We start from the raw sequence: 27,996 nt of genomic DNA, 5'->3' as shown, positions 1-27,996 counted from the left end.
TATTATTATTATTATTATTATTATTATTATTATTGTAAATAATAAAAGGACAAAAAGCAGAAGTGGGTATTCCTACGGTAAGGAAGCCATAAACATTAAAACAGATCTGATTAATTGGTTTGCATGATAAACTATAAGAATAATCACACGAAGAGCAGTGCTCTTTGCAGTTATAACCTGAGTAATAAAATCAGCATTGGGTTATAGACTGTAATACAATCAAATTATTATTATTATCAAAATTTCAAAATGTCTAATATATCCATATGCAGTTTTCTTCAGAATACCTTCGCTGACGTTATTGCGTCATGTTGACCAGGAGATTCATTGAACGTTCCTCGAGTTAAGGGACCGCGTTTAGCAATCTGATTAAAACGCGACCTTGACCGTCCAACGTGGGACTGTGGAGAATTAATTTCAATCAGACCGCGCGTGTACTAAAACCGGTAATTCCACACTTTCAGCGGATTGGGTGCAGGTAGGTGATGTGATGTGATGTGATTTGGAATTTTAACGTAGCTTTAACAATTTTCCAGTCATATCGCTACGATGTCTGCAATGTGGCAGTTTATAGTGATGTCTAGCACTGGGGCATCATGCCGCAGACATGTAGCATGATGTCCCACCCAGTCACATTATCCTGACACCGGGCCGACCAGTCCTAACACTAACCTCTTAATGCTGAGCGCCAAGCGAAGCAGCTGTTAGTACCATTTTTGTAAGTCTTTGGTATGACTCGGCCGGGGATCGAACCCACGACCTCCCGCATCCGAGGCGGACGCTCTAACCACTAGGCCACCGGAGCGGTTGGGTACAGGTAGGCATGGTATGGGCATACAAAAGTATCCAGCATTAGATACGAGTTCAGACACGAAATTTGGAAAACATCCCAAGAAACCCGATCGTGTGTGCCAGAAGATATCTCTTAATCGTGGTTCAACACATATCAAAATAATGGAGAACAACAAAAACTTATAGAGTGGTCTCTGCTGCATGGGATTTTTTTTCCATCTGATAAATTGTTGATAATAGGTATGTTAAGTAATGTATACTATAATATGTGCGAGAAGCAGTACTACGTGAAGAAAGTGCTGATATAACATGGAGTATACTGTAGGAGAGATATACTAAGGCCATGGACATGTATAACAAGTTATTTCAACGACAGATTATTTTTGTTCTTGTGTGGTCTGCATAATGTTTATGAAGTCGTTAACTTATGCCAGATATAGCTTGATTTAATGGAAGATGACGACATTTATAACTTGATTTAATGGAAGATGACAAGATTTATAAGATAGAGGTAAAGGAGATATCATCTGAAAATTTGGCTGTCGGTGTTGCATTATTCCCTTAGACTCAGTTACTTGTATGATGAAATTATTTCTCACAAAATTTCAAAGAAAACATACCAATGATTATACAATTTTTATTTCCGTATTATATACATCCAAGAGAAATAACAGAATAATAAAATGAAATTGCATTTCGAGACAAATATAAAGACACTTATTCTTACGGTAGACTTGTATTATGGTTGCCCCCTCCCTCAAGCGGTCTCACTAATTAAGCATCACCGCTTGATGTAAGTAACGGTGATCTTTAGATAACAAAATACCAGGCAGTCAGTCGACAAAGTATGTTATACATGTCTCTGGCGAAGCAAGAGTGATTACAGGTAAATATCATTATGAGAGAGGTTATAATCTGTGTATTAAATTGGTCAATGCTAGTTTGGCTGTTCGAGAAAAAATTAAAATATTTGACCTTTTCATCTTCAGTTCAATGTTTCGTAAGTCTTCCTCCAATTACAAACAGTTATCAATCTATCTGTCTAGATAACATTTTGATTTAACTGTTAGTACAATTAGTCAAGTTATTAAAATACGAAGCCATTAAAATTGCCTGTTTTCTCTAGTGTTAAAAGAAAAAGGTTGACAGTAAAACGAAAGTAGTAAGGTGGGATACATTAGCGACAATGGGAATTAGCATCACAGACCCCCCTGGGTCAGATTAGCGACAATGGAAATTTAACATGGCTAAAAATCGTGGGTCAGATTAGCGACAAGGGAAATTAACATGGGGAATAAATCGTGGTTCACTCTAGCGACAAGGGGAATTTAACATGGGAAATAGTCTTGGGCCACTCTAGCCTCAAGGGAAATTGAACATGGAGAAAAAGTCTTGGGCCACTCTAGCCTCAAGGGGAATTGAACATGGGGGAATAAAATGTGGGACTGTCTAGCGTCAAGGGAAATTGAACATGGTGGGATTGTCTAGGGACAATGATGGCAGAGGGTCAAACACAACAGAGACAGAGACATACATACACTAGTACAAGCGTGAGATTTATATATAAAGCATTACCAAGACCTGAAATCTTGCTGGGGTGTTCAAAAATTTGCATAATTGTAATGATGCTATAAATAGCTATAATCAAGGAAATGCTCAACGACAAAATGGATGTGACTAAAAGTAACGCTAAAATGACGAAATTGTCCCAGAATTTAAAGGAAAATAACATATCCCCGAAAATTAAGTTACAACGGTTTAGAATAAAATGGATAAAATTAGTAACTACTTACAAAATCAACTTGTGTGACGATCGTCGATAAACACCCATGTATCCATTTATAGCTATAATCAGCTAAAATTCCTATGAAATTCCACTATCTATTTATAGCTCCAACTTGTGGGTTATTCCTTTGGAAAATCCCACTATCTTTTTATAGCCTCAGCTTGAGTGACGTTCCTGTTTATGAATTCTAGTATATATGTATAGCTACAAAATGTGGAAATCCCCAAGTCGATATTTATAGTCTCAAAATTTCCAGCGTCAGTGACGTCACTGTACTGAACACTAGGGGATAAATGGCAACAGTGTTGCAAGTGGCTGACCTGAATACGCGCTACTGTAGGTAGGTAGGTAGAGTGTATCTGATAGGGATCAAGTGAGTTTTATAGGGACAAACAGAGACCAATACACACACACACACACAACATACGCGCACAGACACACTCACACACACACACAGAGGGAAGAGGAAAAAACAAACCCCAAATATACTATCAACACAGAAGGGTGATAATACAAACCCCAAATAAACTATCCACACAAACGTACGCGAACGGATACAAATCCGAAATATACTATCAACACAGAAGGGAGATAATACAAACCCCAAAATAAACTATCCACACAAACGTACGCGAACGCATACAAACCCCAAATATACAATCAACACAGAAGGAGATAATACAAACCCAAATAAACTATCCACTCAAATGTACGCGAACGCATACAAACCCAAAATATACTATCCACACAACGTCGCTAACGCATACAAACTCCAAATATGCTATCCACACTCGGGAGGAAGAAGAAAAAACAACCAAATATACGATCTACACAACGTACGCGAACACACACACACACACACACACACACACACACAGAGGGAAGAGGAAAAAACAAACCCCAAATATACTATCCACACTCGGGAGGAAGAAAAAAAACAACCAAATATACGATCTACACAACGTACGCGAACACACACACATACACACACACACACACACACACACACACACAGAGGGAAGAGGACAAAACAAACCCCAAATATACTATCAACACAGAAGGGAGATAATACAAACCCTAAATAAACTATCCACACAAACGTACGCGAACGCATACAAACCCGAAATATACTATCAACACAGAAGGCAGATAATACAAACCCCAAATAAACTATCCACACAAACGTACGCGAACGCATACAAACCCAAAATATACTATCCACATAACGTCGGTAACGCATACAAACTCCAAATCTGCTATCCACACTCGGGAGGAAGAAGAAAAAACAACCAAATATACGATCTACACAACGTACGCGAACACACACACACACACACACACACACACACACAGAGGGAAGAGGAAAAAACAAACCCCAAATATACTATCCACACTCGGGAGGAAGAAAAAAAAAACAACCAAATATACGATCTACACAACGTACGCGAACACACACACATACAAAAACACACACACACACACACACACACACATACACACAGAGGAAAGAGGAAAAAACAAACCCCAAATATACTATCAACACAGAAGGGAGATAATACAAACCCCAAATAAACTATCCACACAAACGTACGCGAACGCATACAAACCCCAAATATACTATCAACATAGAAGGGAGATAATACAAACCCCAAATAAACTATCCACACAAACGTACGCGAACGCATACAAACCCAAAATATACTATCAACACAGAAGGAGATAATACAAACCCCAAATAAACTATCCATACAAAAGTACGCGAACGCATACAAACCCAAAATATACTATCCGCACAACGTCGCTAACGCGTACAAACTCCAAATATGCTATACACACTCGGGAGGAAGAAGAAAAAACAACCAAATATACGATCTACACAACGTATGCGAACACACACACACACACACACAGAGGGAAGAGGAAAAAACAAACCCCAAATATACTATCCACACTCGGGAGGAAGAAAAAAAAACAACCAAATATACGATCTACACAACGTACGCGAACACACACACATACACACACACACACACACACACACACACACACACACACACAGAGGGAAGAGGAAAAAACAAACCCCAAATATACTATCAACACAAAAGGGAGATAATACAAACCCCAAATAAACTATCCACACAAACGTACGCGAACGCATACAAACCCCAAATATACTATCAACACAGAAGGGAGATAATACAAACCCCAAATAAACTATCCACACAAACGTACCCGAACGCGTACAAACCCCAAATATACTATCAACACAGAAGGAGATAGTACAAACCCCAAATAAACTATCCACACAAACGTACGCGAACGCATACAAACCCCAAATATACTATCAACACAGAAGGGAGATAATACAAACCCCAAATAAACTATCCACACAAACGTACGCGAACGCATACAAACCCCAAATATACTATCAACACAGAAGGAGATAATACAAACCCCAAATAAACTATCCACACAAACGTACGCGAACGCATACAAACCCAAAATATACTATCCACACAACGTTGCTAACGCATACAAACTCCAAATATGCTATCCACACTCGGGAGGAAGAAGAAAAAACAACCAAATATACGATCTACACAACGTACGCGAACACACACACACACACACACACACACACACACACACACACACAGAGGGAAGAGGAAAAAACAAACCCCAAATATACTATCAACACAGAAGGGAGATAATACAAACCCCAAATAAACTATCCACACAAACGTACGCGAACGCATACAAACCCCAAATATACTATCAACACAGAAGGGAGATAATACAAACCCCAAATAAACTATCCACACAAACGTACGCGAACGCATACAAACCCCAAATATACTATCAACACAGAAGGAGATAATACAAACCCCAAATAAACTATCCACACAAATGTACGCGAACGCATACAAACCCAAAATATACTATCCACACAACGTTGCTAACGCATACAAACTCCAAATATGCTATCCACACTCGGGAGGAAGAAGAAAAAACAACCAAATATACGATCTACACAACGTACGCGAACACACACACACACACACACACAGAGGGAAGAGGAAAAAACAAACCCCAAATATACTATCAACACAAAAGGGAGATAATACAAACCCCAAATAAACTATCCACACAAACGTACGCGAACGCATACAAACCCCAAATACACTATCAACACAGAAGGGAGATAATACAAACCCCAAATAAACTATCCACACAAAAGTACGCGAACGCATACAAACCCCAAATATACTATCCACACAAGGTCGCTAACGCATACAAACCGCAAATATACTATCCACACTCGGGAGGAAGAAGAAGAAAAACAACCAAATATGTGATCTACACAACGTACGCGAACACACACACACACACACACACGCACACCACAGAGGGAAGAAGAAGAAAACCATTATACACTATCCACACGCAGTGAAGAAATAACCCTTTATATATATACTATCAACAGAGAGTGAAGAAAATAACCCATTATATTCCATCAACACAGAGTGAAGAAGAAAAAGTTTTTTGAAAGCACCTAAGCCCTCACCTGCAATGACCAACTCTGCCAAACACCTACACCCCACCCCACCCCACCCCCACTCCCAACACTACAAAACCCATTTAACCCGTTATTTTATGGCATCAGTGTGTGATTTAGGAAACATCAAGACACAAAATGATGGACGAATAGACTGACTATTGTTTACGGACTTGCATGCCTAAAGAGCGTGCGTGAAGGAAAACATCCTTCCATTTCAATTCTAACTAAAAAATGATCCAGAGGGATAGAGAGAGGTGAAAGAGCACAATTTCATAAAGTTTGAGTAAAAACAAAACACGCCATCCTTATTATACAATGTCAAGACCAAGAGACACTTACGTTTTCTTTCTGGTCTATTCTCTTTTAGAAGGTAGTATGAAATTTCACATCAGGGCCAACGCATCGGCTCACATTGTCAATTTTTCCATTTCCATGTTTTTACTGGCACAAGTTCTTCATCATCTTCAATTTCTTCTTCTTCTGAATCCCTCTTCTCTGTTTCGTCTTGTTTTTGTTTCTTCTCTTTTCACGTAGGGCACTCTGAATTTCAGTGTCCTTTCTCCTGACAACGATATTAGGTATCTTGACTTTTGTCTCTCTTTCTTAGACGAAGCAGGTATTCTGGAGACAAATACCCATTTACCTTTGCAGATATAGCAAACTTCATTAGCACTTACACACTTTCGTATGACTCTCATCAAATCAACGACCAAAAGAGTAAGTTTTGTTGCCACTTTCGCATGTGAATTATGCTTTCGTATGACTTTTAGCAAATATTTGACCAGCAGGTCGATCTGTGCTGACTCTTCCATCTTCTTGATCGTTTGAGAGCGGAATGAATACTCTGACGCTAAGACACTCTCCTTATATACATGGACCTGCTGCGTATGAAACCTAGTCAAATGTAATTTTGCAATAAGATGAAACGATTTCATTGAGGAAGTAAAAAGCAATGATGTACCGTATCGCCTCACACAAAACCTGAAGTTTTAGTTCAAATCCGTGTCAGCGATTTCGAAGACGACATAACTGAGCTTTAATCAATGCTCTCCAATTATGCCACAAAACCACGAGTCCTGATTCACGCCAAAAGAAATTTCGTTCGGTCCATAAAAAATAGTATCACATCTGAGAAACGCAAAAACGAACTTCCAGAAAACTGAGAACGACGGCTTACACCTACAACGTAAATGTGAGTTCAAGTAGTGCGTAAAACTTAGTCAAATTAGATTTTTATAGTCAAGACGAAACGATCTCTTTTCGAACAAGAAAGCAGACACCAAGCGACAATGGCGATCCGTGTCACACAACACTTTTCAAAATGTATATTATCAGAGGTTTGTTCTAGCGATCTGCACGGTTAAATTAAATGTTGATGTATTTTGCAATAAGACGGACACAATTTCCATGGGATCGCCCACGGTACGATTGTTCGTGCATTAGTTTAATTTTTAAAAATATTTTTTTATATAAATCGCCTATAGGATAGACCCAGTAAAGCATGGCCATTCTCGTCACTGTCTGAATAGCTACTCAAGTCAATTCGAAGCGAACGCGGTAAGAAAATAAGTATAGCCAATGAAATGGCTTACAACGGGTGATGCATTGTTTTGTTCTAGGGCTGTGTGGCTTAATAATCCCCATGTTCTTGCGTTGTTACCATTACAGTGCAGACAGACTGAAATGTGAACTTACAAGCCTTCTTTGTGTGTGTTGTACCATTTCCTCTTACCACATCAAAATACTGAGCGTCACAGTATTGGTTCGCGTTTTCAAGCTGACCATTTTTTTATATCTCACTTAAACATTTCGACATAAACACTCACATCGGTAGAGTCAGAACAGACGTGTTACAGTATTGAGGGGCATGTTATCTTTTCTTTTTCAAACTAATAAATTTGGGGTTTGTATGAAGTAAAGAACCGAAAGTACAGTGAAACTCAAGGATGATGACCCAATCTGTCTGTCTATTGATGCGTCTATTTACTTAAGAAGAAATATGACCTCTAAAACACAAAGAGATACGGCAAGCATGATTAGATTAAACACAACGATGTTTTCCTTCACGCCCGTGTAATTTAGAGTTTCAATCGTCTTTGAAGACAAACTTGGTCTTCTTTTGTAGGGCTTGAAATAATAAAAAAAAAACTGAAAAATCTTAAGCACTTTGCTATAGATAATTTCATCAACAGACCAAACAACATAAATACCGTTACAACAATATAAAGCCTTAAATCTTCTATCAAAAAGAAATGCATGAAAAAAATTAAAGATTAACGATAACTAACCAATGAAACCGAATTTAACAAAGGCAATGACATGTGAAGAAATGCCTCTCACTTTGGAAAGGTAGGCGAATGTACTCTGTCATGCACCGTCAACTTGAAAAAAATTATAAACAGAGAGAAACCTGAATTCAAAATTCAGTTGTTTCTTTTTCTTCAAAATTATTTCGTTTCTTTATTCTTTTTTTTTTTGGAACAAATCTAAGCACTAATATAGAGTGGAAAAGGGAAAATGCACATACAAGCTTTGATATTTCTGAAAAAAGGAGGGGATATTCCTAACGTTCATAACCACCTATATATGCTTGGACTTGTCTGTGACTTATCCACAAAACAAGATATACATATTTCTGGTCAAGCTGCAAGTGTGTGCGTGTTTTTGAAAATGGTAAAAATTGGATATACAATTTTCTCGTCACACTTATAAAGTGAAGAGTCTGTGCAAGTGTCAAAAGCCAAAGTCATATAAGTTTTGTATTTTGTACGGCTTGTAAAGATTTCTACTTTAGAAAATGTGAAGTATCACAAGTTATTATCACAAACAGAAGTGGAACATAGGGGCTTGCAAGAAAGAAAATAACCCAGACAGTTGGTGTCATCAAGAGTGCTAGAGACGGTACCCGAACTTGCTTGCCTGCTTACTTGAATTAAAGTGATTTTCGCTCTAATGGAGCATGTATCACTGGTTTAATAACGCACCGCGTGATTTTTAATTACTCCTGGGGAAGGAAAGAGAGCCTCATCCCCCAGGCTTTTATGTACTCACAGACTATTTTTAAATTTAGCCACTCAGGTGTAGGACTAACTAGTCCTTAACAACCTGACTGAAAGACTTTAAACATGAGTGGGAATTGTCTCACCACACACTCATTTTTCTGTCCGAGCGTGGTAAAGGAGGAAAAAGGTGCTCAGCAAGACAGCCATGGATGTTAAGTACTCACCAAAACGCTAGCCCGTACTTATTTCAAATCAAGTCCCGTTTTTGCTAATGGACAATAAAAGGTATCAATAATGTGTTAACCACCTGTGCAATTAGTTCAAATCTAACGAGTCTGTTAAATTTCCTACTTCCTAACATATCTGTCTAATATTAGTACTTAGTGTACATAAAAATAGCCATACTGATCTTATTTTAAATTATTATGTCTAAGCGACATATACCAGTTTGGTCACTGTTAGGTTTAAAAAGTTAAGTTTGTTGTGGTGTTCCAATGGGTCAAGTTTGTTTCGAGAATAGTTTAGTCAAGGAGGGATACCAAGCCAAATATGGTTCCCTATTTAATAAAAAGCAATCTTTTGGAGCCCTAAAAAAAGTCTGTTTTTTCTGTTAGAAGGTAACACGTCTCTCTTTTGCTTTCACGTTCTTTCCCGCACTCCTAGTCTCATGATTCTTGATATCAGGAAATGCGTAGCCATGATGGGCGGTAATGTAAGCAGCGATTTCTACCAGTTGACTGAGGGGGTATCCAGTGTAGGCTTGTCTGTAGAATTGGGGAAGAACTCTGACCCCTAATCCCCATTGAGAAGGTCTTGGTTTAAAGGTGTCTAGAGATTTGTAGGCAACGTATTGTATGTCTGTAATAAACTGCCCTGCTATGTTGACGTCATACAATGCTTGATCTAGCCCCATTTCGGTGTACTTCTCAACGAGGGTCAGCGTCCCCCTCCTCCTCAATCGCCTCAATTTCCTCTTCTGGTTCTGATACTAATTCTTCAGTTGAGGTAGATAGTTTAAAATCCGCTGCTATGGTGTCTGTCGCTGTTATTGTTGTTGTAGTTGTTCTTTCAGCTGAGATTGCCTGTAGTATCGGAGTGAGAAAAGAACGCAGTGCTTCCGATAATTACATTTGAGTTTGCCATACCGTTTGTGTAACATAATTGGACCTTTGTTTTGCCAACACTCTTTCCGGGACGGGTTGTTTGTTAGGTATAGTCGGCTGTTGACTAGCTGTTATTTGTGTTCTCGAGGTGGGTGGAGTGCTAACTGGCTAGGTCTGCATTTCTTGCTCCCGCTGCTGTTGCGTATATTTCTTCCCTCCACACCGAGTTCTGGACCTAATTCTTTAAATTTCGTTGTACCCGAACTTAAATTATCCATATTATCACCAACAAAAGAAAACAAAACGCACAGACCTAAAAGAAACACTCATTCACTTTTTACAGAACATTACTATTTTTAAAAGTTTGATAAGCGACGGAAACGAACAACTTAGAGTCACACTTTCTAACCAAGATAAAGAAATCATGTGCTGATAGACTCACTTCTGTATTTTTTCTTCTAACTGACTAACGTATCATAGGCAATGGAATGTGATTTCTTTTCGAGAGTATGGGGTAGCCCTGAAATTTTTTTTGGGGAAGTTGAAGCTATGGCGATCGCTTAGGTTATAAGATGACGGCCTCCTCTGAAGACAGGCTTTCTCACAGGATAAGGTCTGCTTCTTCGGAAAGAGAAGAAGAACTCTTTGGTGTCGATAAAACTGTTAACAAAGCCTCTGCCAGGTTCATGCTGCTGCTGCTGTTGCTGCTCTCTCTGCTGTTTATGAAGTCTGTACTTCTCCGTCCATTCTTCTTTCTCCTTCTTGAATTCCTCCTTGAAGAACTCTTCTTTCAGGTCTTCAGTGACTTTCAACATTATGATATTGTCTATCTCTTCAGGTCTCGGTATCAGACTTGTCATGACCCTATGCAAATTCACATAGGCTTCGTTCAACTTGGCTTATCTTGAGCACATCCTCGTAGGAAGATGAGTCGACAATGGATGGACAGACTGGAGACACAACACAACACAACAATTTTGAATTCAAAAGTGACTATCTACCTCAACTGAAGAATTAGTATTAGAACCAGAAGAAGAAATTGAGGCGATTGAGGAGGAGGGGGACGCTGACCCTCGTTGAGAAGTACACCGAAATGGGGCTAGATCAAGCATTGTATGACGTCAACATAGCAGGGCAGTTTATTACAGACATACAATACGTTGCCTACAAATCTCTAGACACCTTTAAACCAAGACCTTCTCAATGGGGATTAGGGGTCAGAGTTCTTCCCCAATTCTACAGACAAGCCTACACTGGATACCCCCTCAGTCAACTGGTAGAAACCGCTGCTTACATTACCGCCCATCATGGCTACGCATTTCCTGATATCAAGAATCATGAGACTAGGAGTGCGGGAAAGAACGTGAAAGCAAAAGAGAGACGTGTTACCTTCTAACAGAAAAAACAGACTTTTTTTAGGGCTCCAAAAGATTGCTTTTTATTAAATAGGGAACCATATTTGGCTTGGTATCCCTCCTTGACTAAACTATTCTCGAAACAAACTTGACCCATTGGAACACCACAACAAACTTAACTTTTTAAACCTAACAGTGACCAAACTGGTATATGTCGCTTAGACATAATAATTTAAAATAAGATCAGTATGGCTATTTTTATGTACACTAAGTACTAATATTAGACAGATATGTTAGGAAGTAGGAAATTTAACAGACTCGTTAGATTTGAACTAATTGCACAGGTGGTTAACACATTATTGGTACCTTTTATTGTCCATTAGCAAAAACGGGACTTGATTTGAAATAAGTACGGGCTAGCGTTTTGGTGAGTACTTAACATCCATGGCTGTCTTGCTGAGCACCTTTTTCCTCCTTTACCACGCTCGGACAGAAAAATGAGTGTGTGGTGAGACAATTCCCACTCATGTTTAAAGTCTTTCAGTCAGGTTGTTAAGGACTAGTTAGTCCTACACCTGAGTGGCTAAATTTAAAAATAGTCTGTGAGTACATAAAAGCCTGGGGGATGAGGCTCTCTTTCCTTCCCCAGGAGTAATTAAAAATCACGCGGTGCGTTATTAAACCAGTGATACATGCTCCATTAGAGCGAAAATCACTTTAATTCAAGTAAGCAGGCAAGCAAGTTCGGGTACCGTCTCTAGCACTCTTGATGACACCAACTGTCTGGGTTATTTTCTTTCTTGCAAGCCCCTATGTTCCACTTCTGTTTGTGATAATAACTTGTGATACTTCACATTTTCTAAAGTAGAAATCTTTACAAGCCGTACAAAATACAAAACTTATATGACTTTGGCTTTTGACACTTGCACAGACTCTTCACTTTATAAGTGTGACGAGAAAATTGTATATCCAATTTTTACCATTTTCAAAAACACGCACACACTTGCAGCTTGACCAGAAATATGTATATCTTGTTTTGTGGATAAGTCACAGACAAGTCCAAGCATATATAGGTGGTTATGAACGTTAGGAATATCCCCTCCTTTTTTCAGAAATATCAAAGCTTGTATGTGCATTTTCCCTTTTCCACTCTATATTAGTGCTTAGATTTGTTCCAAAAAAAAAAAGAATAAAGAAACGAAATAATTTTGAAGAAAAAGAAACAACTGAATTTTGAATTCAGGTTTCTCTCTGTTTATAATTTTTTTCAAGTTGACGGTGCATGACAGAGTACATTCGCCTACCTTTCCAAAGTGAGAGGCATTTCTTCACATGTCATTGCCTTTGTTAAATTCGGTTTCATTGGTTAGTTATCGTTAATCTTTAATTTTTTTCATGCATTTCTTTTTGATAGAAGATTTAAGGCTTTATATTGTTGTAACGGTATTTATGTTGTTTGGTCTGTTGATGAAATTATCTATAGCAAAGTGCTTAAGATTTTTCAGTTTTTTTTTTATTATTTCAAGCCCTACAAAAGAAGACCAAGTTTGTCTTCAAAGACGATTGAAACTCTAAATTACACGGGCGTGAAGGAAAACATCGTTGTGTTTAATCTAATCATGCTTGCCGTATCTCTTTGTGTTTTAGAGGTCATATTTCTTCTTAAGTAAATAGACGCATCAATAGACAGACAGATTGGGTCATCATCCTTGAGTTTCACTGTACTTTCGGTTCTTTACTTCATACAAACCCCAAATTTATTAGTTTGAAAAAGAAAAGATAACATGCCCCTCAATACTGTAACACGTCTGTTCTGACTCTACCGATGTGAGTGTTTATGTCGAAATGTTTAAGTGAGATATAAAAAAATGGTCAGCTTGAAAACGCGAACCAATACTGTGACGCTCAGTATTTTGATGTGGTAAGAGGAAATGGTACAACACACACAAAGAAGGCTTGTAAGTTCACATTTCAGTCTGTCTGCACTGTAATGGTAACAACGCAAGAACATGGGGATTATTAAGCCACACAGCCCTAGAACAAAACAATGCATCACCCGTTGTAAGCCATTTCATTGGCTATACTTATTTTCTTACCGCGTTCGCTTCGAATTGACTTGAGTAGCTATTCAGACAGTGACGAGAATGGTCATGCTTTACTGGGTCTATCCTAAAGGCGATTTATATAAAAAAATATTTTTAAAAATTAAACTAATGCACGAACAATCGTACCATGGGCGATCCCATGGAAATTGTGTCCGTCTTATTGCAAAATACATCAACATTTAATTTAACCGTGCAGATCGCTAGAACAAACCTCTGATAATATACATTTTGAAAAGTGTTGTGTGACACGGATCGCCATTGTCGCTTGGTGTCTGCTTTCTTGTTCGAAAAGAGATCGTTTCGTCTTGACTATAAAAATCTAATTTGACTAAGTTTTACGCACTACTTGAACTCACATTTACGTTGTAGGTGTAAGCCGTCGTTCTCAGTTTTCTGGAAGTTCGTTTTTGCGTTTCTCAGATGTGATACTATTTTTTATGGACCGAACGAAATTTCTTTTGGCGTGAATCAGGACTCGTGGTTTTGTGGCATAATTGGAGAGCATTGATTAAAGCTCAGTTATGTCGTCTTCGAAATCGCTGACACGGATTTGAACTAAAACTTCAGGTTTTGTGTGAGGCGATACGGTACATCATTGCTTTTTACTTCCTCAATGAAATCGTTTCATCTTATTGCAAAATTACATTTGACTAGGTTTCATACGCAGCAGGTCCATGTATATAAGGAGAGTGTCTTAGCGTCAGAGTATTCATTCCGCTCTCAAACGATCAAGAAGATGGAAGAGTCAGCACAGATCGACCTGCTGGTCAAATATTTGCTAAAAGTCATACGAAAGCATAATTCACATGCGAAAGTGGCAACAAAACTTACTCTTTTGGTCGTTGATTTGATGAGAGTCATACGAAAGTGTGTAAGTGCTAATGAAGTTTGCTATATCTGCAAAGGTAAATGGGTATTTGTCTCCAGAATACCTGCTTCGTCTAAGAAAGAGAGACAAAAGTCAAGATACCTAATATCGTTGTCAGGAGAAAGGACACTGAAATTCAGAGTGCCCTACGTGAAAAGAGAAGAAACAAAAACAAGACGAAACAGAGAAGAGGGATTCAGAAGAAGAAGAAATTGAAGATGATGAAGAACTTGTGCCAGTAAAAACATGGAAATGGAAAAATTGACAATGTGAGCCGATGCGTTGGCCCTGATGTGAAATTTCATACTACCTTCTAAAAGAGAATAGACCAGAAAGAAAACGTAAGTGTCTCTTGGTCTTGACATTGTATAATAAGGATGGCGTGTTTTGTTTTTACTCAAACTTTATGAAATTGTGCTCTTTCACCTCTCTCTATCCCTCTGGATCATTTTTTAGTTAGAATTGAAATGGAAGGATGTTTTCCTTCACGCACGCTCTTTAGGCATGCAAGTCCGTAATCAATAGTCAGTCTATTCGTCCATCATTTTGTGTCTTGATGTTTCCTAAATCACACACTGATGCCATAAAATAACGGGTTAAATGGGTTTTGTAGTGTTGGGAGTGGGGGTGGGTGGGGTGTAGGTGTTTGGCAGAGTTGGTCATTGCAGGTGAGGGCTTAGGTGCTTTCAAAAAACTTTTTCTTCTTCACTCTGTGTTGATGGAATATAATGGGTTATTTTCTTCACTCTCTGTTGATAGTATATATATAAAGGGTTATTTCTTCACTGCGTGTGGATAGTGTATAATGGTTTTCTTCTTCTTCCCTCTGTGGTGTGCGTGTGTGTGTGTGTGTGTGTGTGTGTGTGTGTGTGTGTGTGTGTGTTCGCGTACGTTGTGTAGATCACATATTTGGTTGTTTTTCTTCTTCTTCCTCCCGAGTGTGGATAGTATATTTGCGGTTTGTATGCGTTAGCGACCTTGTGTGGATAGTATATTTGGGGTTTGTATGCGTTCGCGTACTTTTGTGTGGATAGTTTATTTGGGGTTTGTATTATCTCCCTTCTGTGTTGATAGTGTATTTGGGGTTTGTATGCGTTCGCGTACGTTTGTGTGGATAGTTTATTTGGGGTTTGTATTATCTCCCTTTTGTGTTGATAGTATATTTGGGGTTTGTTTTTTCCTCTTCCCTCTGTGTGTGTGTGTGTGTTCGCGTACGTTGTGTAGATCGTATATTTGGTTGTTTTTTCTTCTTCCTCCCGAGTGTGGATAGCATATTTGGAGTTTGTATGCGTTAGCGATGTTGTGTGGATAGTATATTTTGGGTTTGTATGCGTTCGCGTACATTTGTGTGGATAGTTTATTTGGGGTTTGTATTATCTCCTTCTGTGTTGATAGTATATTTGGGGTTTGTATGCGTTCGCGTACGTTTGTGTGGATAGTTTATTTGGGGTTTGTATTATCTCTTTTCTGTGTTGATAGTATATTTGGGGTTTGTATGCGTTCGCGTACGTTTGTGTGGATAGTTTATTTGGGGTTTGTATTATCTCCCTTCTGTGTTGATAGTATATTTGGGGTTTGTTTTTTCCTCTTCCCTCTGTGTGTGTGTGTGTGTGTGTGTGTGTGTTCGCGTACGTTGTGTAGATCGTATATTTGGTTGTTTTTTCTTCTTCCTCCCGAGTGTGGATAGCATATTTGGAGTTTGTATGCGTTAGCAACGTTGTGTGCATAGTATATTTTGGGTTTGTATGCGTTCGCGTACGTTTGTGTGGATAGTTTATTTGGGGTTTGTATTATCTCCTTCTGTGTTGATAGTATATTTGGGGTTTGTATGCGTTCGCGTACGTTTGTGTGGATAGTTTATTTTGGGTTTGTATTATCTCCCTTCTGTGTTGATAGTGTATTTGGGGTTTGTATGCGTTCGCGTACGTTTGTGTGGATAGTTTATTTGGGGTTTGTATTATCTCCCTTTTGTGTTGATAGTATATTTGGGGTTTGTTTTTTCCTCTTCCCTGTGTGTGTGTGTGTGTGTGTGTGTGTGTGTGTGTGTGTGTGTTCGCGTACGTTGTGTAGATCGTATATTTGGTTGTTTTTTCTTCTTCCTCCCGAGTGTGGATAGCATATTTGGAGTTTGTATGCGTTAGCGACGTTGTGTGGATAGTATATTTTGGGTTTGTATGCGTTCGCGTACATTTGTGTGGATAGTTTATTTGGGGTTTGTATTATCTCCTTCTGTGTTGATAGTATATTTGGGGTTTGTATGCGTTCGCGTACGTTTGTGTGGATAGTTTATTTGGGGTTTATATTATCTCCCTTCTGTGTTGATAGTATATTTGGGGTTTGTATGCGTTCGCGTACGTTTGTGTGGATAGTTTATTTGGGGTTTGTATTATCTCCCTTCTGTGTTGATAGTATATTTGGGGTTTGTTTTTTCCTCTTCCCTCTGTGTGTGTGTGTGAGTGTGTCTGCGCGCGTATGTTGTGTGTGTGTGTGTATTGGTCTCTGTTTGTCCCTATAAAACTCACTTGATCCCTATCAGATACACTCTACCTACCTACCTACAGTAGCGCGTATTCAGGTCAGCCACTTGCAACACTGTTGCCATTTATCCCCTAGTGTTCAGTACAGTGACGTCACTGACGCTGGAAATTTTGAGACTATAAATATCGACTTGGGGATTTCCACATTTTGTAGCTATACATATATACTAGAATTCATAAACAGGAACGTCACTCAAGCTGAGGCTATAAAAAGATAGTGGGATTTTCCAAAGGAATAACCCACAAGTTGGAGCTATAAATAGATAGTGGAATTTCATAGGAATTTTAGCTGATTATAGCTATAAATGGATACATGGGTGTTTATCGACGATCGTCACACAAGTTGATTTTGTAAGTAGTTACTAATTTTATCCATTTTATTCTAAACCGTTGTAACTTAATTTTCGGGGATATGTTATTTTCCTTTAAATTCTGGGACAATTTCGTCATTTTAGCGTTACTTTTAGTCACATCCATTTTGTCGTTGAGCATTTCCTTGATTATAGCTATTTATAGCATCATTACAATTATGCAAATTTTTGAACACCCCAGCAAGATTTCAGGTCTTGGTAATGTTTTATATATAAATCTCACGCTTGTACTATTGCATGTATGTCTCTGTCTCTGTTGTGTTTGACCCTCTACCATCATTGTCCCTAGACAATCCCACCATGTTCAATTTCCCTTGACGCTAGACAGTCCCACACTTTATTCCCCCATGTTCAATTCCCCTTGAGGCTAGAGTGGCCCAAGACTTTTTCTCCATGTTCAATTTCCCTTGAGGCTAGAGTGGCCCAAGACTATTTCCCATGTTAATTTCCCTTGTCGCTAATCTGACCCACGATTTTTCGCCATGTTAAATTTCCATTGTCGCTAATCTGACCCAGGGGGGTCTGTGATGCTAATTCCCATTGTCGCTAATGTATCCCACCTTACTACTAACGAAATCTGGAATATACAGAGACCACCGTTTCCTTGCAGATACAGCGTCTTTATTTCCGTTTTATATACAAAAAGTAGGATACACTATCGGAAGCTCTACGCTTGTGTCTTACGCACTTCAGTCTGTAAGCGCCATTTCATATCCTGTTAATTTATAGAATTTCTTTACAGTTATTCAAACATAGAACGTTTTATTAATTGTCCTAAAAATCGTAAAAAAATTATTCAAAAAGTTGACAGGTGTAAGACATCAAAGGGCACAGGTTCCGTTAGTGTGGTATATACGATATGGATAAACTAAACAGATGTGTATATTCGGATGATTTTGGATATATATGTATGATTAATGCCGAGAAAGCTCGTTAGATTTATAAAATCGAGAGAAGCTTGCAGATTTCACACTGAAGTGATAAGTTTACCCGTCAATGGCTGCTCTATCCAATCTCAACTTTTCTTTACTTTGCTGATGCAAATTGATCTGCTCGTTTAATATATCTATTGTTTTTTGACATGCCTTCATCGAGACGGTAATATCTTCTGTTCTCTACATGGATGAATAAATAAAAATTGCCTGAAGTGAATGAGATATAAACAACACAACAAATTAAATTCGCTTTATATTAGAAAATTGATCATCTTGGAAATACTAGATAAAACACATACAAAATGCACACAGTTGTACAGCATCCCTGGACAAATTTACAGGACCAATGTTTTTGAAGCGTAAGCACCGATAGACGATTAATTTAGATGATTTCCCTTTGCAAACTTAAGTCACGGGATTGAATTTAAATGTTTCTTTAATGTTTTTCCATGTACATTTTTTGGACAAAATGGACATTCAAGATTCACAAGAAATTAATGATGACGAAGAAGAAGAACATCAACAGCCCTTGGTTCTCCAAGAGATATAAGAAAAATTAAAAGAAAGAAAATCGCTCGAAGATAACATGTAAATTTCATGTTTCTTTACTATTACGCCAGGAAATACAGTAGGTTTGATTTGCGAGATTTAAGCAAGGAAAAGACATACAATTCCCTTGCATTGCCTATAAAAACATCATCAGTGGAGCTCGAAGAGTTGAAATAGGAAATCGGAGGTTCTTAATCAAATAAATGTATTCAACTTATACAGACAGATAAAAACTGACATAAGATGCTGGTGACATAGGACCATGAAATGCTGTGAGATAATATAATTAGTGAAGTTAAGTAAGATGACAGATCACACCTTTGTATCCCATCTGCCACAAATCCTGGTTCTAACTTCGAAACTGGACGGAGAAATACGAGATAAAATACGATGACAGCGAGACCAGAATCGCTGATAAAACCGGACTTGACGAGAGAAGAAAAAACAGCCACAAAAATGCACCTAAAGGACAGCAGGTGCATATGAATTGGACTCTGAGAGAATTCACTGTCACATAGATAATGCAAGATATATTTGAAGAATGTATGGCAAACAATTACCATTACAATACACCAAAGGATTTGCCGACACAGGCTGCTATAAGCAATGTTTATTAGTACATAACAGCTACGGTGCAAAAATGTCCAAGTTCTCTGGTTTTAGTCTGTTACATATGGCCAAGTTTGTGGAAAGACATTGACTCCAGTAAAGTCCTAAGGTCATCACTCTGTACAATTCTTTAACAGTAAGAAACGCTATCATGGCCAAATTTGAAAATGTCGACATGACTGAGCATTCTGATGTACTGACCTAATGAAACGCTACATAAAGCGCCTTAGCTTACAGAACATAAATATGCTCGGTTTAAAGTTAACACTCTACGTTGCGAGGAAATGGGATTGTGTGAAAATTCATTATTCAGCATTAAGCTTTTGAATCTAGTATAGGGAGTGAAAAACCAGGCCATTTATCCAGGTTGTAGAACATCTAATTTGAAATTTGTGTTCCAAATATCAGCCCTGTATCTCAGTGGGTAATCAGCCTCGCATCTCAGTGGGTAATCAGACTTGCATCTCAGTGGGTAATCAGCTCTGCATCTTAGTGGGTAATCAGCCCTGCATCTCAGTGGGTAATCAGACTTGCATCTCAGTGTGTAATCAGCCCTGCATCTCAGTGGGTAATCAGCCCTGCATCTCAGTGGGTAATCAGACTTGCATCTCAGTGGGTAATCAGCCCTGCATCTCAGTGGGTAATCAGCTCTGCATCTCAGTGGGTAATCAGCTCTGCATCTCAGTGGGTAATCAGCCCTGCATCTCAGTGGGTAATCAGACTTGCATCTCAGTGGGTAATCAGCCCTGCATCTCAGTGGGTAATCAGCCCTGCATCTCAGTGGGTAATCAGACTTGCATCTCAGTGGGTAATCAGACTTGCATCTCAGTGGGTAATCAGCCCTGCATCTCAGTGGGTAATCAGACCTGTATCTCAGTGGGTAATCAGCCCTGCATCTCAGTGTGTAATCAGCCCTGCATCTCAGTGGGTAATCAGCCCTGCATCTCAGTGGGTAATCAGCCCTGCATCTCAGTGGGTAATCAGCCCTGCATCTCAGTTGGTAATCAGACTTGCATCTCAGTGGGTAATCAGCCCTGCATCTCAGTGGGTAATCAGCTCTGCATCTTAGTGGGTAATCAGCTCTGCATCTTAGTGGGTAATCAGCCCTGCATCTCAGTGGGTAATCAGCCCTGCATCTCAGTGGGTAATCAGACTTGCATCTCAGTGGGTAATCAGCCCTGCATCTCAATGGGTAATCAGACTTGCATCTCAGTGGGTAATCAGCCCTGCATCTCAGTGGGTAATCAGCTCTGCATCTCAGTGGGTAATCAGCTCTGCATCTCAGTGGGTATTGAAAATATCAATGTCCAGACCAACTCGAAGCTTGGAGTTTTTAGATACAGCCAATGACAATTTCATTGCAAGACCCCTAAAAACGCCAGCGGAACCGTGCAAGACGCCTAACAACACCAGCGAAACCGTAAAAAGCAATGAATTATCACAGATATGATCTGCAGTTTCACGCTTTGATCTTAACAAAATAGATGGCATACTACCCCCTCTCTTTGTTGGTCAATACCATTTGGGTTGCTATTGTATCATCGGAGTTCAAACATGTAAGGCGCGATAAGTGCAGTTTCAAACAATATTTCCATTACACCTAAAATCATTTAATGTTTTTCTTATAAGAACGCATTTGTTTTTGTTGGTTTCTTTGTGGTGGATGGGGATGCCTGTCTTATTTGAATATGTGCCGTAATTGCCTTCAACAAAGACTCAATGGAAACATAACTATTTTAGGCTTATTAAAAACTAGTTTTATATCGTACGTGACCTTTCTTGCTTCCTTCAAAAAAAAAACAAAGAATGAATAAGTTTTGAAATTACGCTGCTCCACATTAAGAATGACAAGCAGTTTCCATGACAATGACAATGACATGCATACATAGTTGTGCATGGATTTTCTCGCTTGCGGTATATGTGGCTATATCCTTTGCATTGTTGTAAAATGTAAACTAGAGCAAAGCCATCTATTTAAATAAGAAGACAAACCATTTAATATACTGTGATGAAACAACATTGCGATCTTGACCTTTGGCTATTTTACCTATTCTTTAGAATGCGACATAACACATGAGATATCATGTTCCATGCAGAACTTTGAAAGTCTAATGACAGCTTATTATGGAATAATATGATTAGATCATAACAGTTGTGATAAATTAACCCTTGTGATTTAGACTTTAAGTTTGTAAACTTCAGGTCTTTCTGATACACCTGTGTGCAAAGTATATGATGACAATTTCAGCCATTGAAACATGAGATGTGGTCAAATCCACGAGAAAAACAAAACAAAAGAACCCAAGAAAACAAAGAATTCTCGAAGATAGCTAGGGCAACAAAACACGTTTGTATCCTGTGTTTACCATGACCTTTTATTTTATTTTTCTTTGAATCTTGATTACATTACTTGTTCTCTGCTAAATTTATTCGCAAAAATATATTCTCTGTGGATGCAAAACTAGATTCTGCATTAAACACACAAGACAGAAAAATAAGTTGACCAGATTCATATGTGGAGACATTCGTCGCTGTCGAGTAACAATAAATATTGCGCCATTCCACAGAAAAACGAACCGTTATTGGAGAAGAAACAACCCTTAAGACATACAATCTACTGCCCTAATATAAGTAAAACGTTTTGAGCATGAAAGAAAACCTACCTGTCGTATTTCTGCCTGTTCTTGATGGATGTTTGCGACATCCGCCGTCTTTCTTTCGATCATCCTATCCAGTTCTAACACCCTGATCAACTGGTCCTGTATGCTTTTTCCAAGTGGCTGGAATATCACGAGTAGATTAAAAATTATATTGCCATTTTGGCAACCAAGAAGCTTAGTTACATATTTGGCCATCATTTGATGTATCGCTACGTCGCCATCACACCATGCACTGTCCGCATTTGCGGCAGTTTAATGGTATGGCAGTGTGATAATAATTTCTCACGGGATTAAGGAAGATATTTCAATATCGTTAAGTGCTAAATGTCATGCTTTGCTTTCAAAATTCCAATTACAGTGATGTATCAAATACATTCTATATGTTTTTATCATCACAACTAGCTACTGTACATTGAATTCATGTTTTTCAGCGTGAAATCGATGGTACGGTAGAACAAGGACTGGTACTATGGGATTTTATTAGACGAAAGCACGCTGAACAAAAACAACAGGCAGCCTAGTGAAGTGGATTTAGTTTGAAAAAATAGATATTATTACGTTGCTTTATTAGTTATTTGTCTTGAATAATAGGTTAGTAACAATCTAGTTTCATATTTATATACTGTCATGCATCTGTATATTGTAACAAAGTAGTTGCTATACATTGAAATGGTATGAAGTATAGACTGAACCAGAGTGAAATATGTGGAAAGATGATAAGAAACGTGTAAGGTCAAATCAACCGTTTTTTTTCATAGAAGTGTTGTATCATCATCTTTTGAGGCGAGGCTCTATAACATGTCACTTCCTTTGTTTTGATGTTCTTTAGAACGACTTCAAATACGGTGGAAGGTCTTCATAATTCACAGGATAAGATCCATGTTTGCAGTGATGAATGGCAGCTAACAGTTAAAGTTGATAAACAAATAGTTTTCAAAATGGGGGATTCTTAACAAATATAAGTCTAAGATAAAAATCTGTAATTGTGTAATATTTTTACGCAAGCATTTCACCAAACTCATGACGGTGTAAATCTATTTATTCAAACAGTTACATTTATAGAAAGAATACAGTATATTCTCGCTTATAATAAGAGTCAAACTGCAAACTGCACAGAACTAGATAACGCCCCGGCAGATCTGGGTCTGTGCAGTTTGCTGGGAGTCATCGGTAGAATAAACAAGATATACCCAGATCTGTAGGCGCATTGTGCTACGGCTGATCTCGATCTTTGTTGGTTTCAGTTTGACTCGACTTAAGCGTGTGTGCAGAGGGTATTTAAACAGTTTTGCACGTACTTATTTAAAACGTTATAAATGTTCATTGTTTTTATCACCTTTTCTCTTGCCGAGTATATTGATTCAACAGAAAATGTACGGAGCATAGAACTTACCTCATCCGGTTTTGCTTTATATCATCTCATATGCAAGGAAGAAAGAAATATAAGTGCATATGACTATCTTCCACTGAGATGGATGAAATCTATATGATCTTGCTTTTTTGATGAGACGATTTGATAATTTCAGAAAAAAGTATATATAAAGTTTACAGCTGCGGTAGAACTACCATATACATTTATACTGGTCTAAATAAAGCAACAAAATGGAAATTGGCAAAGTTTCAATATGAGGCATTTAAAATGAATAAGAAAGTATAATTCATAAGCAAATGTCATCTCTTTACAATAGTATCTGTATTCTAACAGCCTTACAATAGTATCTGTATTCTAACAGCCTTACAATAGTATCTGTATTCTAACAGCCTTGCAGTAGTATCTGTATTCTAACAGTCTTGCGACTGTATGTGTATTCCAACAGCCTTGCAATAGTATATATATTCTAACAGCCTTGAAATAGTATGTGTATTCCAACAGCCTTGCAATAGTCTCTGTATTCTAGCAGCATTGGATGGTGCGCATCAGACTTCATGTTTGTTGTGTAATAACTTTGTGCTTTGACTTTCGCATTTTATGTATTTGTTTTATTCGCCGGTTTGCTCCAAGCTTTTGTCATGACGAAAGTCATGTATATACTTATATAAGTAAAGAAAATTAACTTGATCTCCGGTACAATATAACCGCAGCAATTCAGCGATTATCAAATGAATGACAGTCACAGCTGAGAATCTTGATGATTCATCTGCAGAGAACGGAGAGATTTGTCTCTACGTGTGACACTTCTTATTGCAGTTACTTAAAAAGCCTTTCGCATAAAATACCGTTAGGGGTACGTCCAATATTTGCAATTCGCTCACTCTGCATGGTACAATCCAATGTGTATTTTACAGTGTCAATGGCAGCCGCGATGATTAGGTGGTTAGACTGCCCAACTGGCGACCAGCAGGGTATGGATTCAAATTCTGCCCAGACCAGGCCGGGTCGGCTGCTGTGGTGTGTCTTTGTGCACAACACTTTACTCCAATTGTGTCGGCACGAAATAGCTTTTCATGTGTTGATGTGACACTGAACATCAATCAGCCAATCAATCGAAGTCCATATCGGCTATTGCGATAATGCTTGTGTATCATATGGATGACAGTAACAACCTTTTGGACGATAAAAGCGGTGTTAATTTCAAACACCTACCACTGTAAGCTTTAACAGTTATATCGGCGATGACAAGACCCTCCCTCCTGTCGCTGCAAGATCACATCTGGCGCCCGTGCCGCTGAACAGCAGAAAATCCCTGAGGCGCAGATAAAACGTGCCACTCGTAAGGCTAGACCTGCCAACACCTCTACTTCTATACTAACCCTTGTGTGCTAGTCATCTCCGTACACACCACTCGACAAAAGATAACTGAAGCTGTGGTCGTAAATGACACCGATGGACAAACATCATCGTATCGACGATGACAATAATCATTGCTTGTAGTTATCGCGAATCTCGACTCTTTGGGACGACTAAATGGACGTATTGATGATTGTCACGATGAAAACAGTGAACGACAATATTTACTTACTCGTTGTTTGGGAGGAAATATTATAAATGCTTCATTCAACCCGTTGTTTGTCATCTCCGGAGAGTATTGAAATCCCTCCATCAGATCCTCCATACTCTCGAACTGCAGAGGCTCCGTAAAACCGTAGAAACCGTCACAGGCGTAAACCTTCGCAAATCTGATCAACCCTCTGGAATTCCTGAAAGCAAAACATGCATGGAAAGAAATGACTGCCTGAGACATATGACATACGCAATTGTAAAGCAAGTCCAAACAGGGATCAATTGATTCCATTATCAATCCATTTTGTGCGTGTATGCTTGTGTGACTATATTTTCCTTCTTTTTGACTTTGCTAAAATGTTTTTATTTTTACTGCTTTTGCAAACCATCCAGGAATTTTCAATTCGAAAACGCTAATCCCAGAAACAAAAGCGAGTGTTGCAAATCATTTTTAACTTATTCTGGACGAAGGCAGAATTTTCGATCTCAAAAAAGTGACGTCTTTAAAATCATAGAGTATTGCACATACAAAAGGCCAGTGCATGGTTCCCATGGGTGGTATATATATATTCTATATTTCACGGTGACCACATAGATCTAAGGAAGAAAAAAATCATAACTTTCATCGGCAGTTGTTGGAAGTTAATAAATAAATAACTCGATAATAATAATAATAATAATAATAATAAACAACTCTGAAATGCATATGATTTTCTAGTTCTCTTTCGTCCGTCATCACTTAGCTAGCAATATTCTTACTTACAAGATCTGAGATTAAAATATGAAATAATTTCAATAATTCATTTTAAATAATGGTAATATTCGCAACGTAATTTGGATAATTTTTGTAAAACTCCGCACTTCCAAATTATCCATTCAAATATCGACAGCTATGACAAAAAAATTCTTACAATGTGCAAAAAGCGGTAATCGGTATATGTAAAAATGCGTTTAATGTGAAAATCCGTACAATGTGCAAAAATCGGTAATCGGTATATGTAAAAATGCGTTTAATGTGAAAACCCGTACAATGTGCAAAAATCGGTAATCGGTAAATGTAAACATGCGTTTAATGTGAAAATCCATACAATGTGCAAAAATCGGTAATCGGTATATGTAAAAATGCGTTTAATGTGAAAATCCGTACAATGTGCAAAAATCGGTAATCGGTATATGTAAACATGCGTTTAATGTGAAAATCCGTACAATGTGCAAAAATCGGTAATCGGTGTATGTAAAAATGCGTTTAATGTGAAAATCCATACAATGTGCAAAAATCGGTAATCGGTGTTTGTAAAAATGCGTTTCATGCGAAAATCGGTAATCGGTATATGTAAAAATGCGTTTCATGCGAAAATCGGTAATAGGTATATGTAAAAATGCGTTTAATTTGAAAATCCGTACAATTTGCAAAAATCGGTAATTGATGTTTGTAAAAATGCGGTAATCGGTATATGTAAAAATGCGTTAAATGTGAAAATCCATACGTGTAGCTAGCCTGCATTATGATTTAATGGATGTTGTGTCTAAAATAACGTATGGGTACATCGGTTAAAGACTAGCAAAAGATGTGTTTGCACCTTCATTTATTATGAGTTTCGCTCAAGATTTTTGTGTTAACTGAAATAATATCTAATGTAATAAACGTCACCTGTAAATATAATGAAGTCTGTAAAAGTTAAAAGTTACCCGTAAATGTAAACTGCATAAATGTAATTAAAAATAATCAGATGCCAACGTAACAATTGCACTAAATATAATCTAATAAACCTTACTCGTAAATGTAATAACATCATCGTACAATAACATCAACAGTAAATGAAAGAAATGTGGCCCTTAGATGTAATCATTTAACAATAAATTTAAACAACACCCTGTACACCTAAAACATCAACCGTAACTGTAATAATATCAACAGTAGGTCAATAAACGTCATCCATAAATTCAATAATTCTATTCACCATTTAAAAAAAGCTCTGGTAAATGAAATACTGACAGAAATTGCATATTCGTTGTGCAACATTACGTTATATCTTCAAAACTTCCCTTAGATGTAATGAATATCATGGTGTTACTTTAATGGGAATTTAATGCGTATAACGGGTTCAAGCCCATCCTGTGCATGTAATGAACATCCCTAAATGTAATAAACTGTTAAATGTAAGTTACTCCATTTATGGGAATTTATTACTTTATGGCTTGAAAGTATCCGTATATACAATAAATTCATATTATTATATTACATATGAGGGAATTATTTACATTTGCTTGTTTAAATTATTCCTGTAATATAATAATATGTCGTAAATGCAGTGAATCGTATTAATTTTAAGTTGTTATATTTACGGACATTGCAAATATCCGCATTTATTTATTAAACTTTACATATATTCCCGTAAATGCAATAAACTTCCGTAAATACGATGAAGTATTACCAACAGGTATATTAATTATGTGGGATTTTGTCACATATATTCTTGTGTGTGTGTGTGTGTGTGTTTGTGTGATTTGGATTTTTAACCTAGCTTTAACACTTTTTCAGTCATATCGCTATAATGTCTGCAGTGTGGCAGTTTATAGTGATGTCTAACATTGGGGTATCATGCCGCAGACGTCTAGCATCATGTCCCAGCCAGTCACATTATCCTGACACCAGGCCGACCAGTCCTAAACTAACCTCTTAATGCTGAGCGCCTAGCGAGGCAGCTGTTAGTACAGCTTTTATAAGTCTTTGGCATGACTCGGCCGGGGATCAAACACACGACCTAAAGCATCCTAGGCGGACGCTCTAACCACTAAGCCACCGTAGCGGTCCAGATATACT

General features: G+C 38.0%; 1 protein-coding gene across 1 annotated transcript in view; it reads right to left on the bottom strand.

The window, feature by feature from the left end:
* The window catches only part of LOC149806573 (phosphatidylinositol 3-kinase regulatory subunit alpha-like), a 50,919-nt gene that overhangs the window by 9,213 nt on the left and 13,710 nt on the right, over positions 1–27,996 (bottom strand). Inside the window, exons 4-6 of the mRNA XM_089954814.1 lie at positions 25,192–25,369; positions 22,235–22,351; positions 18,469–18,593 (exon numbers count right to left, since the gene is read on the bottom strand). Of these exons, the coding sequence (XP_089810940.1) occupies positions 18,469–18,593; positions 22,235–22,351; positions 25,192–25,369 (420 nt within the window). The remainder of the gene's footprint in view (positions 1–18,468; positions 18,594–22,234; positions 22,352–25,191; positions 25,370–27,996) is intronic.

Source organism: Sinohyriopsis cumingii, chromosome 1 (assembly GCF_028554795.1).
Source record: "Sinohyriopsis cumingii isolate HCF-2022 chromosome 1, ASM2855479v2, whole genome shotgun sequence".
In the NCBI taxonomy this organism is placed as follows: Eukaryota; Metazoa; Mollusca; class Bivalvia; order Unionida; family Unionidae; genus Sinohyriopsis; species Sinohyriopsis cumingii.
This window is presented reverse-complemented; position numbering and strand designations above follow the sequence as displayed.